The sequence below is a fragment of the Fringilla coelebs genome (assembly GCF_963513975.1).
Source record: "Fringilla coelebs genome assembly, chromosome: 3".
Lineage (NCBI taxonomy): Eukaryota > Metazoa > Chordata > Aves > Passeriformes > Fringillidae > Fringilla > Fringilla coelebs.
The window spans coordinates 110,470,703-110,488,819 of NC_140030.1; the positions used below are offsets into that span (position 1 = coordinate 110,470,703).

The 18,117-nt window shown below is 39.6% G+C and overlaps 1 protein-coding gene across 1 annotated transcript; it reads right to left on the bottom strand.

The window, feature by feature from the left end:
* Positions 1–1,077: 1,077 nt before the first annotated feature.
* Positions 1,078–15,824, bottom strand: PNPT1 (polyribonucleotide nucleotidyltransferase 1). The gene is made up of 29 exons (XM_084201689.1): positions 15,619–15,824; positions 14,188–14,248; positions 13,804–13,878; positions 13,249–13,354; positions 12,860–12,909; positions 12,329–12,392; positions 12,196–12,243; positions 11,376–11,489; positions 10,979–11,165; positions 10,763–10,814; positions 10,005–10,062; positions 9,769–9,865; positions 9,571–9,673; positions 8,699–8,769; positions 8,051–8,087; positions 7,231–7,297; positions 7,040–7,129; positions 6,679–6,732; positions 6,474–6,580; positions 5,847–5,918; positions 5,687–5,750; positions 5,049–5,132; positions 4,509–4,592; positions 3,758–3,864; positions 3,617–3,672; positions 3,015–3,093; positions 2,595–2,642; positions 2,086–2,244; positions 1,078–1,390 (listed from the first exon to the last, which is right to left on the bottom strand). The coding sequence occupies exons 1-28, from the start codon at positions 15,807–15,809 to the stop codon at positions 2,089–2,091; spliced, it is 2,382 nt and encodes a 793-aa protein (XP_084057815.1). The 5' UTR covers positions 15,810–15,824; the 3' UTR covers positions 1,078–1,390; positions 2,086–2,088.
* Positions 15,825–18,117: the final 2,293 nt, after the last annotated feature.

Here is an 18,117-nt window from a genome sequence, read left to right on the forward strand (position 1 = left end):
GTAATTTTGCTCCTTTATCATCATCACCAAACAGACAATGCCCCAGCACTGCAGTAGCTGCTTTACTGAGAGCAGCTCCACAACACAGCCTCAGAAATTAGTGCACAATAAAGGGAGATAAACCTTGGAAACCCCCTTAGATTGGGGAGGTCCATTTCTGGGAAGAGTTACCAGAAATGGCAACATGTGAGTTTCTGTTCAGGGACTTTAACATTGACCTACATTATTTTATTAACACTATTCATATGTAACGATCATGTATCAGTCAACTGTCACAGTAAGAAGTGACATCTGAATTCTTACTAAGAAATAATAAGACACAGCCTCAAAGAGGAGGCAAAATTGCCAAGGAAATACTTTCTGAACTTTTTACAATTTTTCAACCTTACATGATGAAAGACAGAGACAACTACAGAGCAGCATACCAGTAATTTCTTTCTTTTTAATACTTAGAATAAAAGGAGTAATTTTTACTGTATATTCCCACTTTTCCTCTCCCCAGTGCTTCGTTTTCACTTTCAGGTGGTTCAGAGCCCACCTGCCTCAGGTGGGAAGTTGATTTTCTTATTGTTGAACATCAGAAGGACCCTGTTTGATTTTCAAAGTCTGTACCTCACAGTAGAAAAACAAGTCATTCTCATGAGCCCCTGGGAAATGTTTTGAAGTCTAAAAGACATCAGTGAACTCACTGATGCAACGTAATTAATAGAAGGATTAAGACACTCCTAATGAGAGTGGTTTAAGGAAAGATTTATCACATCAATTGTGCATTCTAAAAAAGTATTTTAATGTTAACATTTTAATGATGTATATTAAAAGGCAGTGCTAATGAACCCAGGTGATAAGGGGTAATGTTACAACCAAGTTCTGCTCAGATATTGTAGCAGGTCTGAACATTTTGAGAGTGATGTATAATCTAAAGCAGCATCCATCATGTTAAAGGTGATACTCCTAAGTCTTTATGTCTTGCTCAACATTCTTGTACACCGTAAAGCCAGTAAAACTTTGGCCAAGTGTGACTCTTGACCAAGCATAAGGATAATTCTTTCTCCCACAAAAGAGTTGTTCAGCCCTTACTTTTCATATTCACAGTTTTATTTTGAGTGGATAACTCAAAAGAGAATAACCTTTAGTGCTGAAATATCTTCTCAGTCCATAGAATTCCATGTTCTTGTATTCACATCTCAACCTTGCTACACAAGATGAGGCCATTGCTTGCTCCTGGTTTTATTTTAAAGTTTTTAATCAATTTAAAGGCTTTGAAGTTCTACATCGCCTTTAAGCATAGTGTCTATTTTATAAATATGATTCACTACCATCCACCTGCAGATTCTTGAGAAGGTTCTAGCAAAGGTCACTTGTATTTTCACCAACTATCACACCTTTTTTCCTGAAAGAGAGAAAACACTTTGTAACACTTTGTAAGTCATTATATGAAGGTATGAGATTCAAAAAATGTTCCTTAAAAGATTTTCAGTGAATTTCCCTTCTTTTTGTGCTGTCAATCATTCCTAGAAGGCTGCCACAGATTGCCTTGAGTTCCCACTGGTGCACGGTGCATTTGCCAATCTTGCTGTGTAACTGCTCCTGATTTTAACATCAGACACCTTCCTGCTCTAGCAGCTTTCTAAGAACAAGAAAACCCACACAAATTTTGGGAAAAGTTGAGGCATGAGCCTTCTGACAGTCAAATACATGCTGGAAAACTACTTCTAAGGAAGAGCTTTGGCCATTTCATTAATTGACTGAAAACTTCTCCGCTATTAACTTACTCAAGAAAGCAGCTTATTTTTTGTTCTCTTCCAATAGCCTCCTTGGGTTTTTTTCTTTAAAAGGTAGAGAAAAAGGATGTTGGACAAACCAGACTGCCTGAGACTGTCAAGGTCATTTGAACCAATTTTATAATATCAAATTTCCTACAGTTACAGTGTGAGGGCCAATTGTAAACTCCCAACAAACTCCAACAGAGCTGGCAAGCAGTCCCTGCCCAGACTGAGGGGTCACTACAAACCCAGACTGGCACAATTCCTTAGCAGAGCTGGCAATGCAGCCCTGAGTCAGCTGGAGCTGCTCTGCTGGCCTTACCTGTCACTGGGATGAGGTGGATGTCTGTGGAACAGCCCCTCCCAGGACAATGCTGTTTTTTTCTGTCAGGGTTTTCAGGGTGCTGCTGGCTGGGGACTGCAGGATTTTACGGGAAAGCCTCATTCTGCCATCAGTGGGATCACGGCCAAAGTATTTAACCTGGTAAGGAAACAAAGCCATCTCACACTGACCAACTTCAGGAGCTGGAAATAGCATTTTCCTTTAAAGATAGGGGGTTGGGTTTGAGTTCTATCAGTTTGATGCTGGAAAAGCAATAAATAGGCATCCTTTAGCCTATATTGCTGTCAAATACTGTGGCGCCTAGATAGCAAGAGGATGACATTAAATAAATCTAATTTGAATGATCAGGCCTTTAATTAGCACAGAAAAGGAATCCAATATGGAAAAATATTTTCTTCATAAACACTAAATAAATAATTAGAAAACCCCCCAAATTTTAATATACAAGCAGTGTTTTATTAGCATTTTAATGTTAAAAAAATAATTACCTGAATTTCTTGTCCAACTTCCAATCCCAGGGCACTAGGGTGTTTAATCTAGAACACAGTGTTTTACAGAAATAAAATTATCAGAGTTTGTTATAAAAATCCCTTCATTCAGAGGCTCTTCATGCTACATTTCAACCCAGTGAATCAGTACTACCTTAGGAACAACAGGTTTCTGAATATTACATGGAAAAGGGGATTGCAGAGCCAAAGAATTTGGTGTAAAAACAACTGCAGCAGTCATACAGTTGATTTTTTGCAGCTTTAAGTACAGGGCAGAAGAATTACAACAAAAAAGTGCTGCTAATTAACAGCTTTTAAGATGGAAATGGACTGTGGAACAACAGTAAGTGTGTTACAGCCATGCCAACTGGTTAAAATAAATCTAATTGCCCATTTTATACCTGTTTAAGGATGGCTTACCTTTCTTTGATCCAGCTGTGAATTATGAAGTAATACTGGGGTCATGTTTGGGTACAGTTTTACCATCACTCCAGAATCTCTGCAGCAGGAAACAGCACAGTAATTTCAAAGGGCATCAAGAAAAGTCCACATTTCACTCTATATAGGGTCCCCAAAGCAAGCACTTGTAAACTTCTCATCCCTTTTTAAAAATTTTTTATCCACCATAAAATATCCACTTATTTTTCTTTAACTGAAAATGGATGAGAATTTCTTATTTCACTAATAGGTACCACCCAAATGTAATTTTTGCAAGACAAATATTTTGATGAAAAGTGGAAAGCAAATTCAGATCATCACTTTCAGATTCAAAGATGAAAAAGGCCTTAACTTTTATAATTTAGAGACATTCTAAAAACTAAACAAACAGCAAAAAAACACCCCAGCTTTATCAGGAAACAAAATATTTTCACCAGAAAAAGTATAAGAAATTATGCAGATGCCAATATCCCCAGCATAAGTTTGGCACTCTTAAAAATCAATTATTATTTTACATCATAATTAGGTATCAGGAACACAGCTATGTAAACAAGTTAATTTCAACTCCAAAGCACTTTTTATACCTTATTTCAGTAATTGTGGCCGTATAAATTGCCCCAAATTCCAAATTAACTTCTTGCTGTAGGAGAAAAAAAAAGCAGCCAGTAAGACACGAAGGCACAAAGAGTAAACTGAAGGAGCTGAAGGCAGAAGTCTGAGCTCACATCGTCTCTGCAGATCTCCCCGATGAATTCCCTGGCTTCGTGCATTGCCCCCGGCGTGGGGGCAAACACAGAATAGGTCTCCTCATCCAGCTGACTCACAGTCACACCTGAAAAGGGGATTTGGGACAGCAGTCAGGGGCACAGTGCAGAGAATCACACTCAGTAGAGACCTGCTCAGAGCAGAATGGTTTTGCATGCTCATTAAGGCCTCAGACTTCTAATCATTATTTAATCTTGTTCAATTTAGGCATTGAACAACTGCATGTAGCCACCACCTCCTTCCAAATACTTCAATAAACTTACGGGCCATAAAAGAACATGAAATTATTTTTATAACCCTTTAAAGGCTGCAAAAAAAATCCTGAATAAATGTTGAGGGTTACGAATCAATTTCCCAGAGATTTTTAATAATACTTGCATTAATAGCTGAGGGAAATTAAAGTGTTTTGGAGCCAGAATGGTGAAATTCTTTGGCCTTCCAGAGTTCTGTGGCCAGACCAGACAGGCTTACAACCAAAGGGAAATAGGATTTTTCCTCCTTTTCTCCACCCCAATTCCCTGAGAAGCATTAATCAAGTTCACCACAGCATTAAGGGTTTCAGGTCCAAAGCAGAACATCTACCTGTACTCTAGAGATACCAGAATTTTTTCATTTTCAGTTTGCACTGAGCATTGAAACAGCTCAACATACAAGTCTGAAACAAAGGGAACATGTGAGGATAAATTATCACAGGAATCAAAAATGTCTCACCAGTCTGTGCTTGAAGTTTTTTCAAATTGTAAGCCCCAGGACCAATGAATCTTAATCTTTTTGATAATGGAACGTGGATAGTTTCTGAAAGAACATTTAGAAATCCTTTGAAGTGCTGAATATAATCATCTTGAAAGCTATCACACAAAAAGACACATTCCTGTAGCTTTTAATCTCTTACAGCTACCTGTGCTATTTGCTGAACAGGGATGTAATTACAGGCAAGAACTGAAATAAATGAAGACACCCTGATGACTGTAAATTACCTTAAGCCCTAGTGATACTCTCATCTACATCAATTCTGATTTTGTCAGAGCTTCACATAACTTCATTTGTTTTCTGGTGTACACTGAAATAGGAGTGCTGCCCCACATGGCAATAACAATCCCCCCAAAATAACCAAAACCCCTCCACAAATTATCCCCATGGGGCAAGGGCAAAAATATATAACAATTAATCATTAAAAAAAAAGTATTTTAAGAGGAAGTTTATTGTTAAAAAGGTAATTATGAAAGCTATGAATTCACACAGTAACATTACCTACAACTGGTCCACTTTCTTTTCTGTTAGGTCTGGGTTTTGCCAGTGTTTGGTTCATAATTTGTAAAATCTCCCTCTTTGCAGCTAGAGGGAATAATAACAAAAAAAAAAAAAATCAATGATTTTGTATATGATTAAAATAAATATATGAAGTTTTTGTTATACAGTAGAAAAACATTCCTTGTCAAAACCTGTCTCCTGCCTAGCTGGAGAATGTCAGGCTGAAAGTTTTCCAACTCATTAAATCCTTATTAAACCACGTCACTTCTTTTTCTCATGTGCTTCGAGAATATTTTAGCTGCACATGTCAGAATACAGATGGCAGCAAGTTTCACTTGTAAATATAGCTGAATTTATGTGAAAGGAAAGGAAGTTTGCTGTTATTTTTATAACATTATCCTGTTGAATTTAAACAAAGTCATGCAATGTGTGTTAGTCCAAATCATGCAAGGGCTGAAGTTATTCTGAAGTTGGTTTGGAGCTTACTGATTAAGCCAAACCCATTTCATAAAGATAGGAGCTTGTTTTTTTCCACAATGAGAATGAAAAATGAATAGTTAATTGTTTCGTTTCATACCACTTAATTCTATTTATAATTTAATATAATGAAATGAGTGTAAATCTAAGAACAGCCCTACCTGTAGCTTGCTGAATTGCTTCCACCACAATTTTTATTGGTATTCCTGGCAGCTTTAGATCAACCTGACATGAGAAGAATTAAGTGCCATCAACATGTCAGAAAAGCTCTTTTAATACTCTCTCAGAATTTCACCTGAAGGAAATTCCATGTCACAATACCTGCAGCGCTGTTATCCCTTTGTTGGTGCCTGCCATCTTGAAATCCATATCTCCATAGTAATCTTCAATGCCCTGCCACCACAGACACACAAAACCAAATTGGAGTCATTTTCTCCACTATTCCAAAAGTACAGAAGAATTACTTTTAAGACTTCCAAGTTTTCTTCAGCTTTATTTTGTGTTCAGGATTAATTGTTAACTGCTTATTTCTCTCCTTGGAAATCAAGAGCTTTTGTGGACAAGTTTCTGATTCACAGCTCATCTTGTGCTGTCACTGCACATTTTCCTCCCCAGTCACTCTTCCAAGTGCTCGTTCTCCACCCAATGTGTAGTGTCTTTCAGTAAATTATTAATCTTTTTCTCCCATGAAGAAAGACAAAATTAATTAGAAGGAGAAAGCCTAAAAATGCTTAAGTAACTAAACCCACAAAAAATAAGAAACATGACTGAACATTTCACACTAATTTTTCAAAATGAGGGAGCAATCTGGGAAATGAAACAAAAGATGCAACTGATTTTTCCAGGAGTGATGTTCCAGAACTGACTGGGTAGAAGGTTCCAGAAGAAGACCACAAGAGGTATTTTTCAGCAGTGAGCAGCAACAACAGGAACGTGAGGAGCACTCACCAGGATGTCTGTCAGCAAGCGATAGTCCTCAATGTCCCCCTTGCCCTGACTGCACTTGGTAATGAGGCCTATGGCTACACCTGCCACTGCATTTGACACTGGAACTCCTAGGAGTAAAAATACATTTCAGAAGCCTTTGGTCATTTCCAGATCCTGTAGCACATTATCACATGTAGTTTATCCTTGTAAGTGCCTTATTTTGTACCTGCATCCATTAATGCTAAACTTCCACCGCATGCAGAAGCCATTGAGGAGGACCCTGGAGTTGGAATACAGGAAAAAAACAGGGATTAAACACTGAAAAGTGGGTCTCAATACAAGTCAGAGTTATTTTCCTCATCCTATAGCATAAAAATGCCCCCAAATACCATTTTATTAAACCAAGAAAGGTCCATTCTTCATGAGCATGCTTTTTATTTTAAAATATTTTCAGGTAATAGTTTTAAGAACATTTAAACTGAAATCTATTATATAGCATGCCTAAAAATCAAGTTTGTCAAAACAAAGCTTTTTAAGAACCAAATTTAGTCTCCAGCACTAGGTTAGAAACAAGAAAATCCTACTACCATTGGATTCTAAGACTTCAGAAGTAACTCGGATTGTGAATGGGAAATCCGGGGGTATAACCGGTTTCAAAGCTCGTTCTGCCAGTGCACCTGTTTAAAAAAAACCCAAAACAACCACTAAGTGATCCATAAATAAAAGTCAGATAAAATATTGGAACTTTCAGCATGGCATTTCTCTAGTCTAGACTTACCATGTCCAAGCTCTCTTCTGTTCACCCCAGTAACTTTGCCAATCTCATTGGTTGCATAAGGTGGAAACTATGAAGCAAAAAAATGTGTACACAGAAAATTAACCTGCTTTTCTTTTCCATTTTAAAACATACACTTAGAAAAAACATCTTTGAAGTTTTGGTGCATCTCAAAGTAAATATACATTAAAAATAAAATAATCAAACTACCACATGACTTCTGTCAGTCACTTGGTTTGCAAACCAGGACCAGTTTAGGTAATGTTTAGTAAATGTTTCACTTCCACAAGACAAAAGAGATTAAAGCAGTAGCAAGGTAGCTAAGAGAGAACACAAGAAGCTTCCTCCAAAGAAACTTGTCAAACAACCTAGCAGAAATGTTATTTCTGTCAGAGATAATGGAACAAGATCTGCCTGTTGCCTGTAGGAAATACTTTGGGCAAGCTCCAAATGCTGAGAGAGATCCAAGATGTAAAAGCATTTATTTACTATTGCTGTGCCACATCAGCTGAACATATTAATAGAGTTTACTAAAAATAATAGCACAGGTTAATCCTGCTTTCAGTAAGAACCTGTTCTGAAGGAGCTCACCTAATGTTATGGCATTAAAAAGCCTGTATAAACTGGCAATTTACAAATTACCTATTGCTTTTCAGGAAACCAGCACTTGTGCTCATATAAATTCATGCATGAATTAGCATAAATACATTTTAGCAAATCTAGAGCTAATTTATAAGCTTGGAAGTGATCAACTGCGCCTTTAAAAGCAAGACATGAAGCCCTTCTGTCTATCATGCAGAAAATTGTAACACAGAAGTCTCACCTCATAATGCAGCATGAAGTTTTTATCTTTAATTCCACTATTAATTAAAAACAAGACCATGTCAAAACAGGAGCAACCAAACGTGTTACACACAACAGGTAATTCAAACTAATATTGTTATGCTTACAAATGGACCCAGCCAAAACCAACAAATCAATACATTTGCTGATCACCCACAGTTACCAAAATTGGAGAATATTACAAACTCTTCCAGGGAACAAAGATTTAACTACAGTAAAGCTGAGACATTAAAATGTAAAAGCTCCCACACTGGGATGAAATCACTGGGGTGACATCACCGAAATGTGGCTCTAAAGGGAACCAATTTCACTTCAGTAATGAAGTGTTCAAAGCACGAGGACCAGCTTGTACATCCCAAGTTAAACTTTCCACAAATATTTTAAATATATAAACCAGACTGGATGTTCCCTTTAACACTCTCCAGTTTCAAATGTGGGCTATGGAATCAATGTCACCCTAGCACAAACCCACTGCCATGATCTCTGGAAAACAGGCCACTTCAAAGTCTAATTTTACACATTTTTCAGTCCTAAGAAAGTCTCTATTTGGAAGTTCAAGGGGATTTTATCAAATGTGCTTAAACGCTCACCCTCTTGTTACTACTGCCAAACACCAGTACATACATACCTCACTGCTGTGGAGATAACATCTGACTTCACACTGGATTCTAGAGAGTCAAATGTAACTGTGCACAGAACCTAAAATAAAAATGAGCTAAAATAAAAAATAAGCCCCTCTTACTCCAGCCTTCACAAACGTTACTGTTTATGAAGAACCAAAAAGAATGAGTTCAGCAGCACATGAGATGCCATCAGCTACCACTTGTAGAACCTTTTTCTCTCCATCACACAAACTTACTCCTAATCTGTAAAGACCACACATTCTTACAAGCAGCCCCATTTAAAAATACTAATTTAATGCTGCTTAAGTAGGAGCCAAGAGCAGATTGCTCCATAAGTAACATTTAAGAGACAGGGCCAGGTGCAGCCACAATGCTGTTTGTGCCTGTTTCCCACATGGACTTGCAGTGGGTGTTATTTTTAGTGGGATAAGAGGGGACCACACTGAGGAGTAAATCACTGCCTGCAACTGCCACCCTAAATCAGTGCAATAAGAAGTCAGATCTATGGCTGACAGTCTTCTAGCACAGGGAGCTATAAAAGTACAGAAGACCAAATCTCAAGTATGATCTTAATTCAATCCACCCAACAGCTGACACTTTTGGCAAAGAGAAAAAAAATCCTCTCATTATTGCAATTTTTTGGGTAAAATTTCCCTATTTGGCTCAGGTTGCATATGAAGCTGCTTTTAAAAGATTTCTCATGAGGTGCCCAATTTAGCAGTGTCCTACACATCAATGTACTTCCCAACCTACACACCACTTCTGCTTATTGCTATTTAAATGTGAAGAACAAGGAAACCTGGCATTTAAATGAAAGGCCCAAATCTCTCAGCTTTTGACAGTTCATTGATCATTTCTGATGTTTAAGTGACACTACCTGTGTTTGACCTCTTTGAAACAAGGCTGATCCATGAAGCATTTTGAACATGTTCACTTCACATTTAATGTCTCTGAGGGAAGTCAAATCTCTCCCATCACACCTGAAGTGGCAAAGAGAGATGAAGAGATCAGTTAAACCATAGTCTTGCATTAAAAGCTGACAGAAATATTATCAGTAGGAGTTTGACACACCCACCTTCTATATTCATTTAGCACAAGATTTCTAAAAATATCCTTTGAAACCACATTGAAAGATTCCATGATTTCGTAAGGCTCAGCCTCCGGAAATTTTTCTGGGTATAGAAAAGAAATTGTTGGGAAATTCATTTTATAGAACTTTTACTAAAATAGCTTCCAAGAAAGAGGATAGTCTAACTGCAAGTAGTGCTACCTCCATTAAAGCATTCTCAAAATATTAATAAAAAATAATACCTTTCAGCTGTTCTTCTGTTTCAAGCCTTATTTTGTTGATTGCCTCATCTCTTGAAATCTAGAACAGAGGATTTGCAACCAGTTAACTCTACAGGGCAGAACAACAACAGAGGTTTGGGGCTGTTTGATCTGCAAAAATTTAAGGAATAAGAAACAGAACTGTCACACAAATTCAAAAATCAAAAATGAGGTTGGAAGGGACCTCAAGGGTTGTGTGATCCAACTTTTCTTGGCAAAAGCAGTCTAGACAAGATGGCCCAACGCCCTCCCCATCTGAATCCTAAAATTGTCCCACACTGGGCAACCCACTACTTCCCTGGGGAGACTATCCCAGTGACTAGTAATTTTTCCCAAGCAGAACATTGCTCTTGTGCTCAACTAGAACATTTCAGGAGTAACCTGCACCCATTTCCCCTCATCCTTTCCATGAGACTCCTTGGGAAAAGGGAGTCTCCACCTCCACATAATACAAGCAAATATTCTGGTCAGATTAAGAACTTAGAGAAAAACTAATTATTATTACTACAAATAGATGCAGGGAAGGACACAAGCTTAAATTACAGTAGCACTGAGGTTGGAAAAGAGCCCTGAGATCATCAAGTTCAACCTTGTCAACCAGACCATGGCACATCCAGTCTTTCCTTAAAACACCTCCAGGGACAGAGCTTAAAGAGCTAAAAGCTTAAAGAACTCAATCCTCCTACAGTTTCATTATGATATTAATTAAAAAAATTAATATATCACAATTGATTACTTACTTTATCATGGCTTGAATCTGTGAACACTGCATAGATCTTGTTAGAAGCAAGTCTTTAGGGAGAAAAGGAAGAATTCTTGAAAACACAGCTTAAAAAACATTTCTATAATTAGGGTTTTTTTTTTGAGGACTAAATATTTGAAAAGTATTTGGTGAAAATACCAATCTGGTGAAAGCACCAACATTCCTACATCTGCATTATTTGTTCTGAACTTACTTCTTTGCAAGTTCCACGATCTCTTCAGGAGCAATAAATAATTTCTGTACAGTTCTCTTGACCACACCCTGCTCCTTCACCAGCTGCTGAATGCCCTGGATGATGTGCTGGGTCTGCTTCACCCCCACTTTGATGGCATGGCAGAAATCTTGCTGCAAGATGTTCTCAGCAGTTGCTTCCAACATAACTGGCAATGGAAAGATAAAAATTCAGTGAATTCCTGTTTTATTGTTCAACAGCAATCTAACATTAAACTACATAAATATAAGGGAATCTATTTCACCAAAAGTTACCTATCACTATTGTTTGCCCTTACTAGTGTATAAAAATCCACATTTCAAAGAAAACATCTGCAAATATTTCCAAGCCCTTAACAGCCAACAATTAACTTACTTACCAACTTGATTTTGTGGAGCTCCAGCAACAACTAAATTTAGAGCACTAGAGGCCATCTCTTTCCGAGTTGGATTGATAACAGTCTCTCCATCCACCAGCCCTACCCTCACTGCACCTGCAAAGAAACTCCAGAAAGTCATTTATTATTATAATAAGGAAGTTCTTTAAGGCATCACTTTACTTTGAAAAGCTACACAGCTAATAACAATAATTAAAGCTACAGACTAATTTAAAAATATCAGCATGTTGACTGGATATTAAGAACAAATCTAGAAGACAAAACTGCCTATGCTGTTTTTATTTTGAGTACTATTACTGGGAATGGCAAATAATGCCAGTATTACACACAATGCTGTGAGTGTACTGGGAGGTTTTTTGTCATTTCAGCACATGTTTTCTAGGGAAAAAAAAAGGCAGCTGAAAGGAAGACACTTGTTCAATATTTGTTCTGGAGCAGATCTTTTTTCTTCCCAGAAAATATTCACAATGAAATAAATCTCTTTTTGAGTGCCTTGAGGAAAAGTATTCTGAACCATCTATTTTCCAAACAATGCTTTTCAATAAATATGGTTCTCTTAAGAGAAAATTAATTTATTGCTCTCTATAGCACACTATTTCTATATTGTATTTCTTCTCAAAAGTGCATTTAGTCCAGAAAAAATAATCCCTTGAAGTGCAATAATCTTATCCATCGTAAAATTATTTCCAATGCTTGACTTTTCATGTTTAGATTCAGCTTCTACTTAAAAAACAAAGTGCCACCTGTGGTCTAAATCTTCCATTCCATTAAAATCACCCATAATTTAAAAGTGCTTACTTACCAATAGGACCATTCCAGGGGATATCCGACAAGGCAAGTGCTGCAGAAGCTGAAAGGAAGACAAAAATCTGGATGAGAAAAAAACTGATCTCATTAAATCCCACCAAAGCACCAATTTCTCACAGCCTTCTTACCTCCATTAATTGCCAGAATATCAGGATCATTGACACCATCTACTGCTAAAAGATTACAAAGGATCTGGCATAAGATAAAAGACAATGAATAATTTTGACCTATACATTTTGATTACCTGTCAATACAAAGCTAAGGACAGTAAAAAAGCCCAGGTATCTACACAAGCCTATATTTCACAGGGAATTTTTTTCAGGCACTTAAAATAGAAAGCTGACAATAAAGCCCCATTAATGGATAATATTATATCACATCATATATAAAATATTTACTATTAGCATCTTTCCTCTCTTGTACAGAAAAGAATTTAATTTTGTTCCTGCACCTTGACAAAAAAAATTGGAAAGTAGGATGCAATAATAAATAATTTAACACAAGGAGATGACAGACTAAAAAGCAACATTACACTTGTTTGTGAAGTGTAAACCCCTCCTTGATGTTAACAAAAATGATTTTTCTTAAAACAGGGACTGGATAATTAAATTTTCCTTGGTCATCTCTAAGTTTTCCATTTTGAAGGTGGCATGACCTACCTGTGTATCATAAAAGTAGCCTGCTGGGAAGAGTGGTCTGATTGAGCGATCTGCAAAGGAAAGAACAAACTTTTCATAAGAAGTTCATAAGAATTCATAAGAAGCTGGGTTTCAGTAGTTAATACTCAGTTTGTTCTGCAATGACTCCACAAGAAACTGACAAAATGGGGGTTTTAAACCAAAAAAAAAAAGGAGAGAGAAAAAGTAGAGAACTCAGAAATGTATTTAGCATGACATATATAACCTTAAAATTTCAATCATATTGGTAAATAAATTAATAAATTACATGTTTGTTTTCTGACAGCATTATAAACGGCTGTATTTTCAAACACCCACAAGAAAATGGCAACATTTTTACAGTACATTGTAAATAAAATGTTTCAGCCTACCTATTACCCTACTTGTAAGAATTTCTTTATCAGTGGAACCAAGCTCTCTTCTTAGATAGTTTGTAGGAATTCTTCCTGCTGCAGCAGCTTTCTGCCGGTAGTCAACCTTCCGAAGAAAATTCAGGCATTATTAATGACAACTGATTATTTACTGCAGAGCCACAGAAACCCTCACAAGGGACCCTTGGGATCATCCAGTTCCAACCCCAATTATCTACTTCCCACCCTTAACAATCCCAGCCCTTTGAGCCTCACAATCCCACCAGTCTTCCACACAAGCAAACCCCAACATCCGAGCTTGGATGGTGTGGCAAAGTCCCCAAGGGCTTGGAAGAGAGCCTTACTAAAGCCAAGGCAGGCAGCATCCAGGGCTCATCCCTCACCCACACAGGGATCCTGGATTTTATCATCAACTGCAATTCTCAAGTCCAAGGTCTGCCATCTACTTTTTGCACCCCCCACTCCCCCCAGCATCCTGAACTCCACTGTTTAAGGATTATGACTGCTAAGCTGATCACTGATTAGCACAAAACTAATTCTGTCATTAGTACTTACCACTAATGGCATAAACTGAGATGGAGAGGGCTTGGTTTTGCTGACTGCTGTCACCATCACTGCTGTGTCACCTAGCTGGATTAGAAAGATAGGTAAAACCTGAAGTTACCTGAAAAGAAAATAACTCCTAATGTTCTAAACTTATTCATCAACCAGTCATTCTTAAGAATTATACTCTGCAGAAAACCACCGCATAAATCCCCAGTTCATGCCCTGTTTTTGATTTTCAAACTTGATTTTTTCCTATAAAATACAACTGTCCCTTCATTAGGGATGAAGTTGCCACTTGAAACTATATCCCACAGGCTCTGATGCCCAAACAATGACTTTCAAGATTCAGGAATGCTGAAGCTGCATATATTTGGACTATTTTTTGTTTTTTACCTGAACAACAGCAGATCCATCTGCAAACTTTGCAAGTTTTCCAGACGACAGCTCCATCTTTCTAAAGGAAAGAAAAAACCCGTTACACGAGTTTCTAGTGAATTCATGTACATTTCCCAGCAATTTCTGCATTCATCTGTAGCCCCAGCTGCACAGAATGAAGGCTGTGCTTCACAGAAGATACAAAAATCCTCCTTAGACATATAAAAATTGACACTCTTTGAGCAAAAGTGACCAAATCCACTTAAATTACAGGTGTCCTGCTTCCTTTATTTTGAAACAAAGCCTTGTAGCTATCCCTAGGAGTTACAAAGGTGAATCATCACCTGTTCCAGCTGGGTTTTGGCAGTGGAAAACACCCTCAAGGGTGAGGGGAGCTGCTTGCACACTTCCCAGCACAGCTGCAGAATATTCCCTCCTTTGTGGCAGAGAAAGGAGAGCAACAAGGCAATGAGGACACACTCCAGAGCAATATATAAAAATATGGATGATTTATTCCAGGGTTGTGCTGGGTGCCACTGCACAAGCCCAGCACACCCTCCTGACCTTCCATGCCCTTATTTACACACAGAAACCCAGAGCTGGTGCCTTCCCAAGCACAGCCCCTCTATTATGACTAGTCAGTAATTTTTATACAAGTTATCCCAGGTAAATTGTTCACATGCTCAGGGGAACACCTGGGCAAGGTCCTTATGACCTGCAGGTGTGATTTTTCTTGTTATAATGAACACAGTTCAGCTATAGAGTAACAGGATGGTCTGGGTGGGAAGGGATCCTAAAGATCATTGAGTTCCACCCCTCCACTATCCCAGGTTGCTCCAAGCCCCATCCAACCTGGCTTTAAACACACCCAGGGATGGGGCAGCCACAGCTTCTCTGTGCCAAGACTTCACAGGGAACATTCTTCCCCTAATAACCCATCTAAACCTACTGCCTTTCAATTTTAACCCATTCCCCCTTGTCCTGTTACTCCACCCTCACAAACAGTCTCTGCATCTTTCTGGGCAGCTCCCTTCAGCTCCTGGAAGGCCACAATCAGGTCACCCCAAAGCTTTCCTTCTCCAGGCTGAACAATCCCAATTCTCTCAGCCTCTCCTCGCCAGAGAGGTCTCCATCCCTCTGATCAACTTGGTGGCCCGGAAAGTTTTGCTAAGTTGGCAATGTACACATCGACACCCATCAACATCTTCATTTATTACATCCTTAGGGCTCTTCAGCTCCTGGATGCCCCCGACTCAGCCACGACAAGGCATCATGATCCCACTGCTCCGGGCTCCCTTCTGGCTTGCCAGCACACCAAGATCCGACACCAAAGAACGTCCCGACTGAGGACAAGCTCCCCATCCCGCATTTTGCACCAGTTTCCCTCACGTCTGCCTTACTCTCCAGCCGGGACAGCGCTCTGCCCTGCCGCCCCTCACACTCCCTCACCTGCCGCCCACCTCCACCGTCACGGCCCGCCCGAGCTCGGGTTTGGGCCCCGCCGCGGCGCCGCGGGCACACACCCAGGGCAGGGCGGGGCGGCCCGGGGGCAGGAGCCGCCGCCACCGCGCCGCGGCCCCGCCGCCATCCCGGGACAGCGCGCCCAGCGCGGCGCGGCCGCAGCTCGTGGCGGCCGCCATAGCGCCCCCGGCAGGAAAGGGCGGCCCCGCGATTGGCTCGGGGCAGCGGCGCCGCGCAGTAAGAGCGGAGCGGATTGGCTGAGTTGCCGCCGCGCCGCTTTCGGTTCCGTACGGGCGCTACAGCGGCTGGGGAGGGTCAGACAGCGCAGAGCGCGGGAGTGCGGCCGCTCCGCCGCTCCCGAATCCTGAGGTAAAAAGCGGCAGAAGAACGTCCGAGGCGGCCTTGGAGCCACCTCGGGCTGGAACTTGAGGAAAAGCCGCTCGAACGGGGGCTCGGAGCGAGGAAGAGGACACCGGCACCGGGCTGCCGCCTCAGGAGTCCGGGAGTTGGTAACGCCAGCGCCGAAAGGCCGCGCCCTGCCTGAGGGGCCGGCCCGAATTCGTGAGGGGAAAAATACCTGCCTTGGGGATTAGTTTGCTCCGCAGAGCTTGCTCTGTAATGCACCCACCAAAAAACCCCCCAAAACAAAAACAAACCTAAAAACAAGCAAAGAAACAAACCTCCAACAGCAAACCCAAAAAACAAGGAAAAAATACCCAAAACCCTCAACCAACAACAATAAAAGACCAAAGGGAAAAAGAAACCCCAAAACAGCAACAACAAAAAAACCTAAAAAGAGAAACAAAAACCCGCAAAAGAACTCCACAGCAAACCCCAAAAAACAACCAAAACAAAACAACTGCCCCCCCCCCCCCAAAAATCATCAAAACCCAACTAAAACATACTTTTATGCCAAGAACACCAAAATAATCTGCAATGTGCAAGAAGAGTAGAACACAGACATTGCTTGTCACAAGTTTCCAGTGCTCTTCCATGCTCAGAGTGCATCAGAATGTCACTCAGGGCACAGTGGCTTTGTTAGTTTATTAATTATTCCTCAGTGTAATTCAGAATAGATTAGTAATTAGTGTGAGTTATGCCTCTGAGGTGAGTGAACAATAATGTGATTGTGGAGCTCTGATCACACCAACAGTGAGATAGTTTATATTCATTTAATCCCAAATGTGTCTGTCACACATCACCTTGAACTCATCTGCCATCTGCATTTAACAATTTAAATTGGCAAGTAATTATTTTAAAAAAATAATAATCTGCTACTATTTTATTTCTAAAGCTATTTTGATGTTGCTTGTTTACTTAACTCGAGTTTTCTGTCCAAGCTGCTTTTATAGGAAACAGGTTAAAGACTGGGAGAACAGTCCAAGCAATAATTTTTCTTTTGTGCCAACATGTTTCTTATCTTTTTGGCAAGACACAAAAGAGAGAAGTAAAATGACCAGAGACTTGGGATTTGGCCTGGGCAGAAGGGCTGTTAACTTTATCCAGATTTACAATTTATTGGTACAAGAATGTATTAGGTGGCAAAGCAGAAATGTTCCCCATATTCTCTTGAATTCACATTCACTTTGCTGCTGACAAACAGACAACTGTTTGGAATGTTTTTTATGTAATTATTGCAATTGCTATTCTCACACTCACCAAGGTGATAAATGAATATTTCATTGCTGACATGGACTGAAACTATGGCCATACCACTGTCAGAGGAAAAGGATACCAGAGCATGGATTTCATTCAAGATTCTAGGCAGCAAACAAAATCAATGTTTAACATCATGAAAAAAAGCAAAACTAAGGTTCATTTATTAAGAAAGATTTGCACTTCATTTCCCTCTTCGTTAAATTTTCTCTGGTTTGGTTTTTTTTTAATTCCACTGTTGAAAATTCAAACAAAAACCCTCAAACAAGCCACAAAAAAAAAAAAAAAATCATTATTAAAGCTTTCAGGAGAGCAGTAGAAGCTTTTTAGCCTTTTCTAGTAGCTTCTACCACACTGAAACATATTTAATATCTCCCTGTGACATTATTCTATGGTTTTATGGTCTATGGGTCCTACTGGTTACTAATAAAAGTAGTGGTTTTATTTAGGAGCAGCTGAAGCAGCTCCCTTTTGGCCCCTTTGTCTGTGCCCCCTCCTCTCCAGCTCACTGAGCTCTCCTGCATTGGAGTTTTCCAAGTTCCTTGAGGGAATTAGTTATCATCCACTTAGCCTCAAGCCACTTATTTATTTTGCCATTTATTTCTTTTGGTCAGGATCCATCTGTAGCTGATCACCCAATTCTCTCTATCCCCATCCTGCAGCTCAGTAAATCTCTCACTTCAAGTGCTGCAGACCCTTGTAAAAAAACGATGTGTGGCTATTTTGGGGAATGGTAAACATGCAACCAACTGCCCAAGGAAGAGGCTGTGACCATTTTCCATGCACTCCTCCACTGGATGGCTCCTTATGGCTCTGTTTTCTCCTGGGCTC

Excerpts from the sequence above, each read along its gene's own strand:
- PNPT1 (XM_084201689.1), bottom strand. The coding sequence starts at position 15,809 with ATGGCGGCCGCCACGAGCTGCGGCCGCGCCGCGCTGGGCGCGCTGTCC. Across the intron at positions 11,490-12,195 it reads CCCCTGGAATGGTCCTATTG|GTGCAGTGAGGGTAGGGCTG; the intron begins GTAAGTAAGCAC and ends GTTTCTTTGCAG. Across the intron at positions 2,643-3,014 it reads CACAGCTGGATCAAAGAAAG|ATTAAACACCCTAGTGCCCT; the intron begins GTAAGCCATCCT and ends ACTGTGTTCTAG.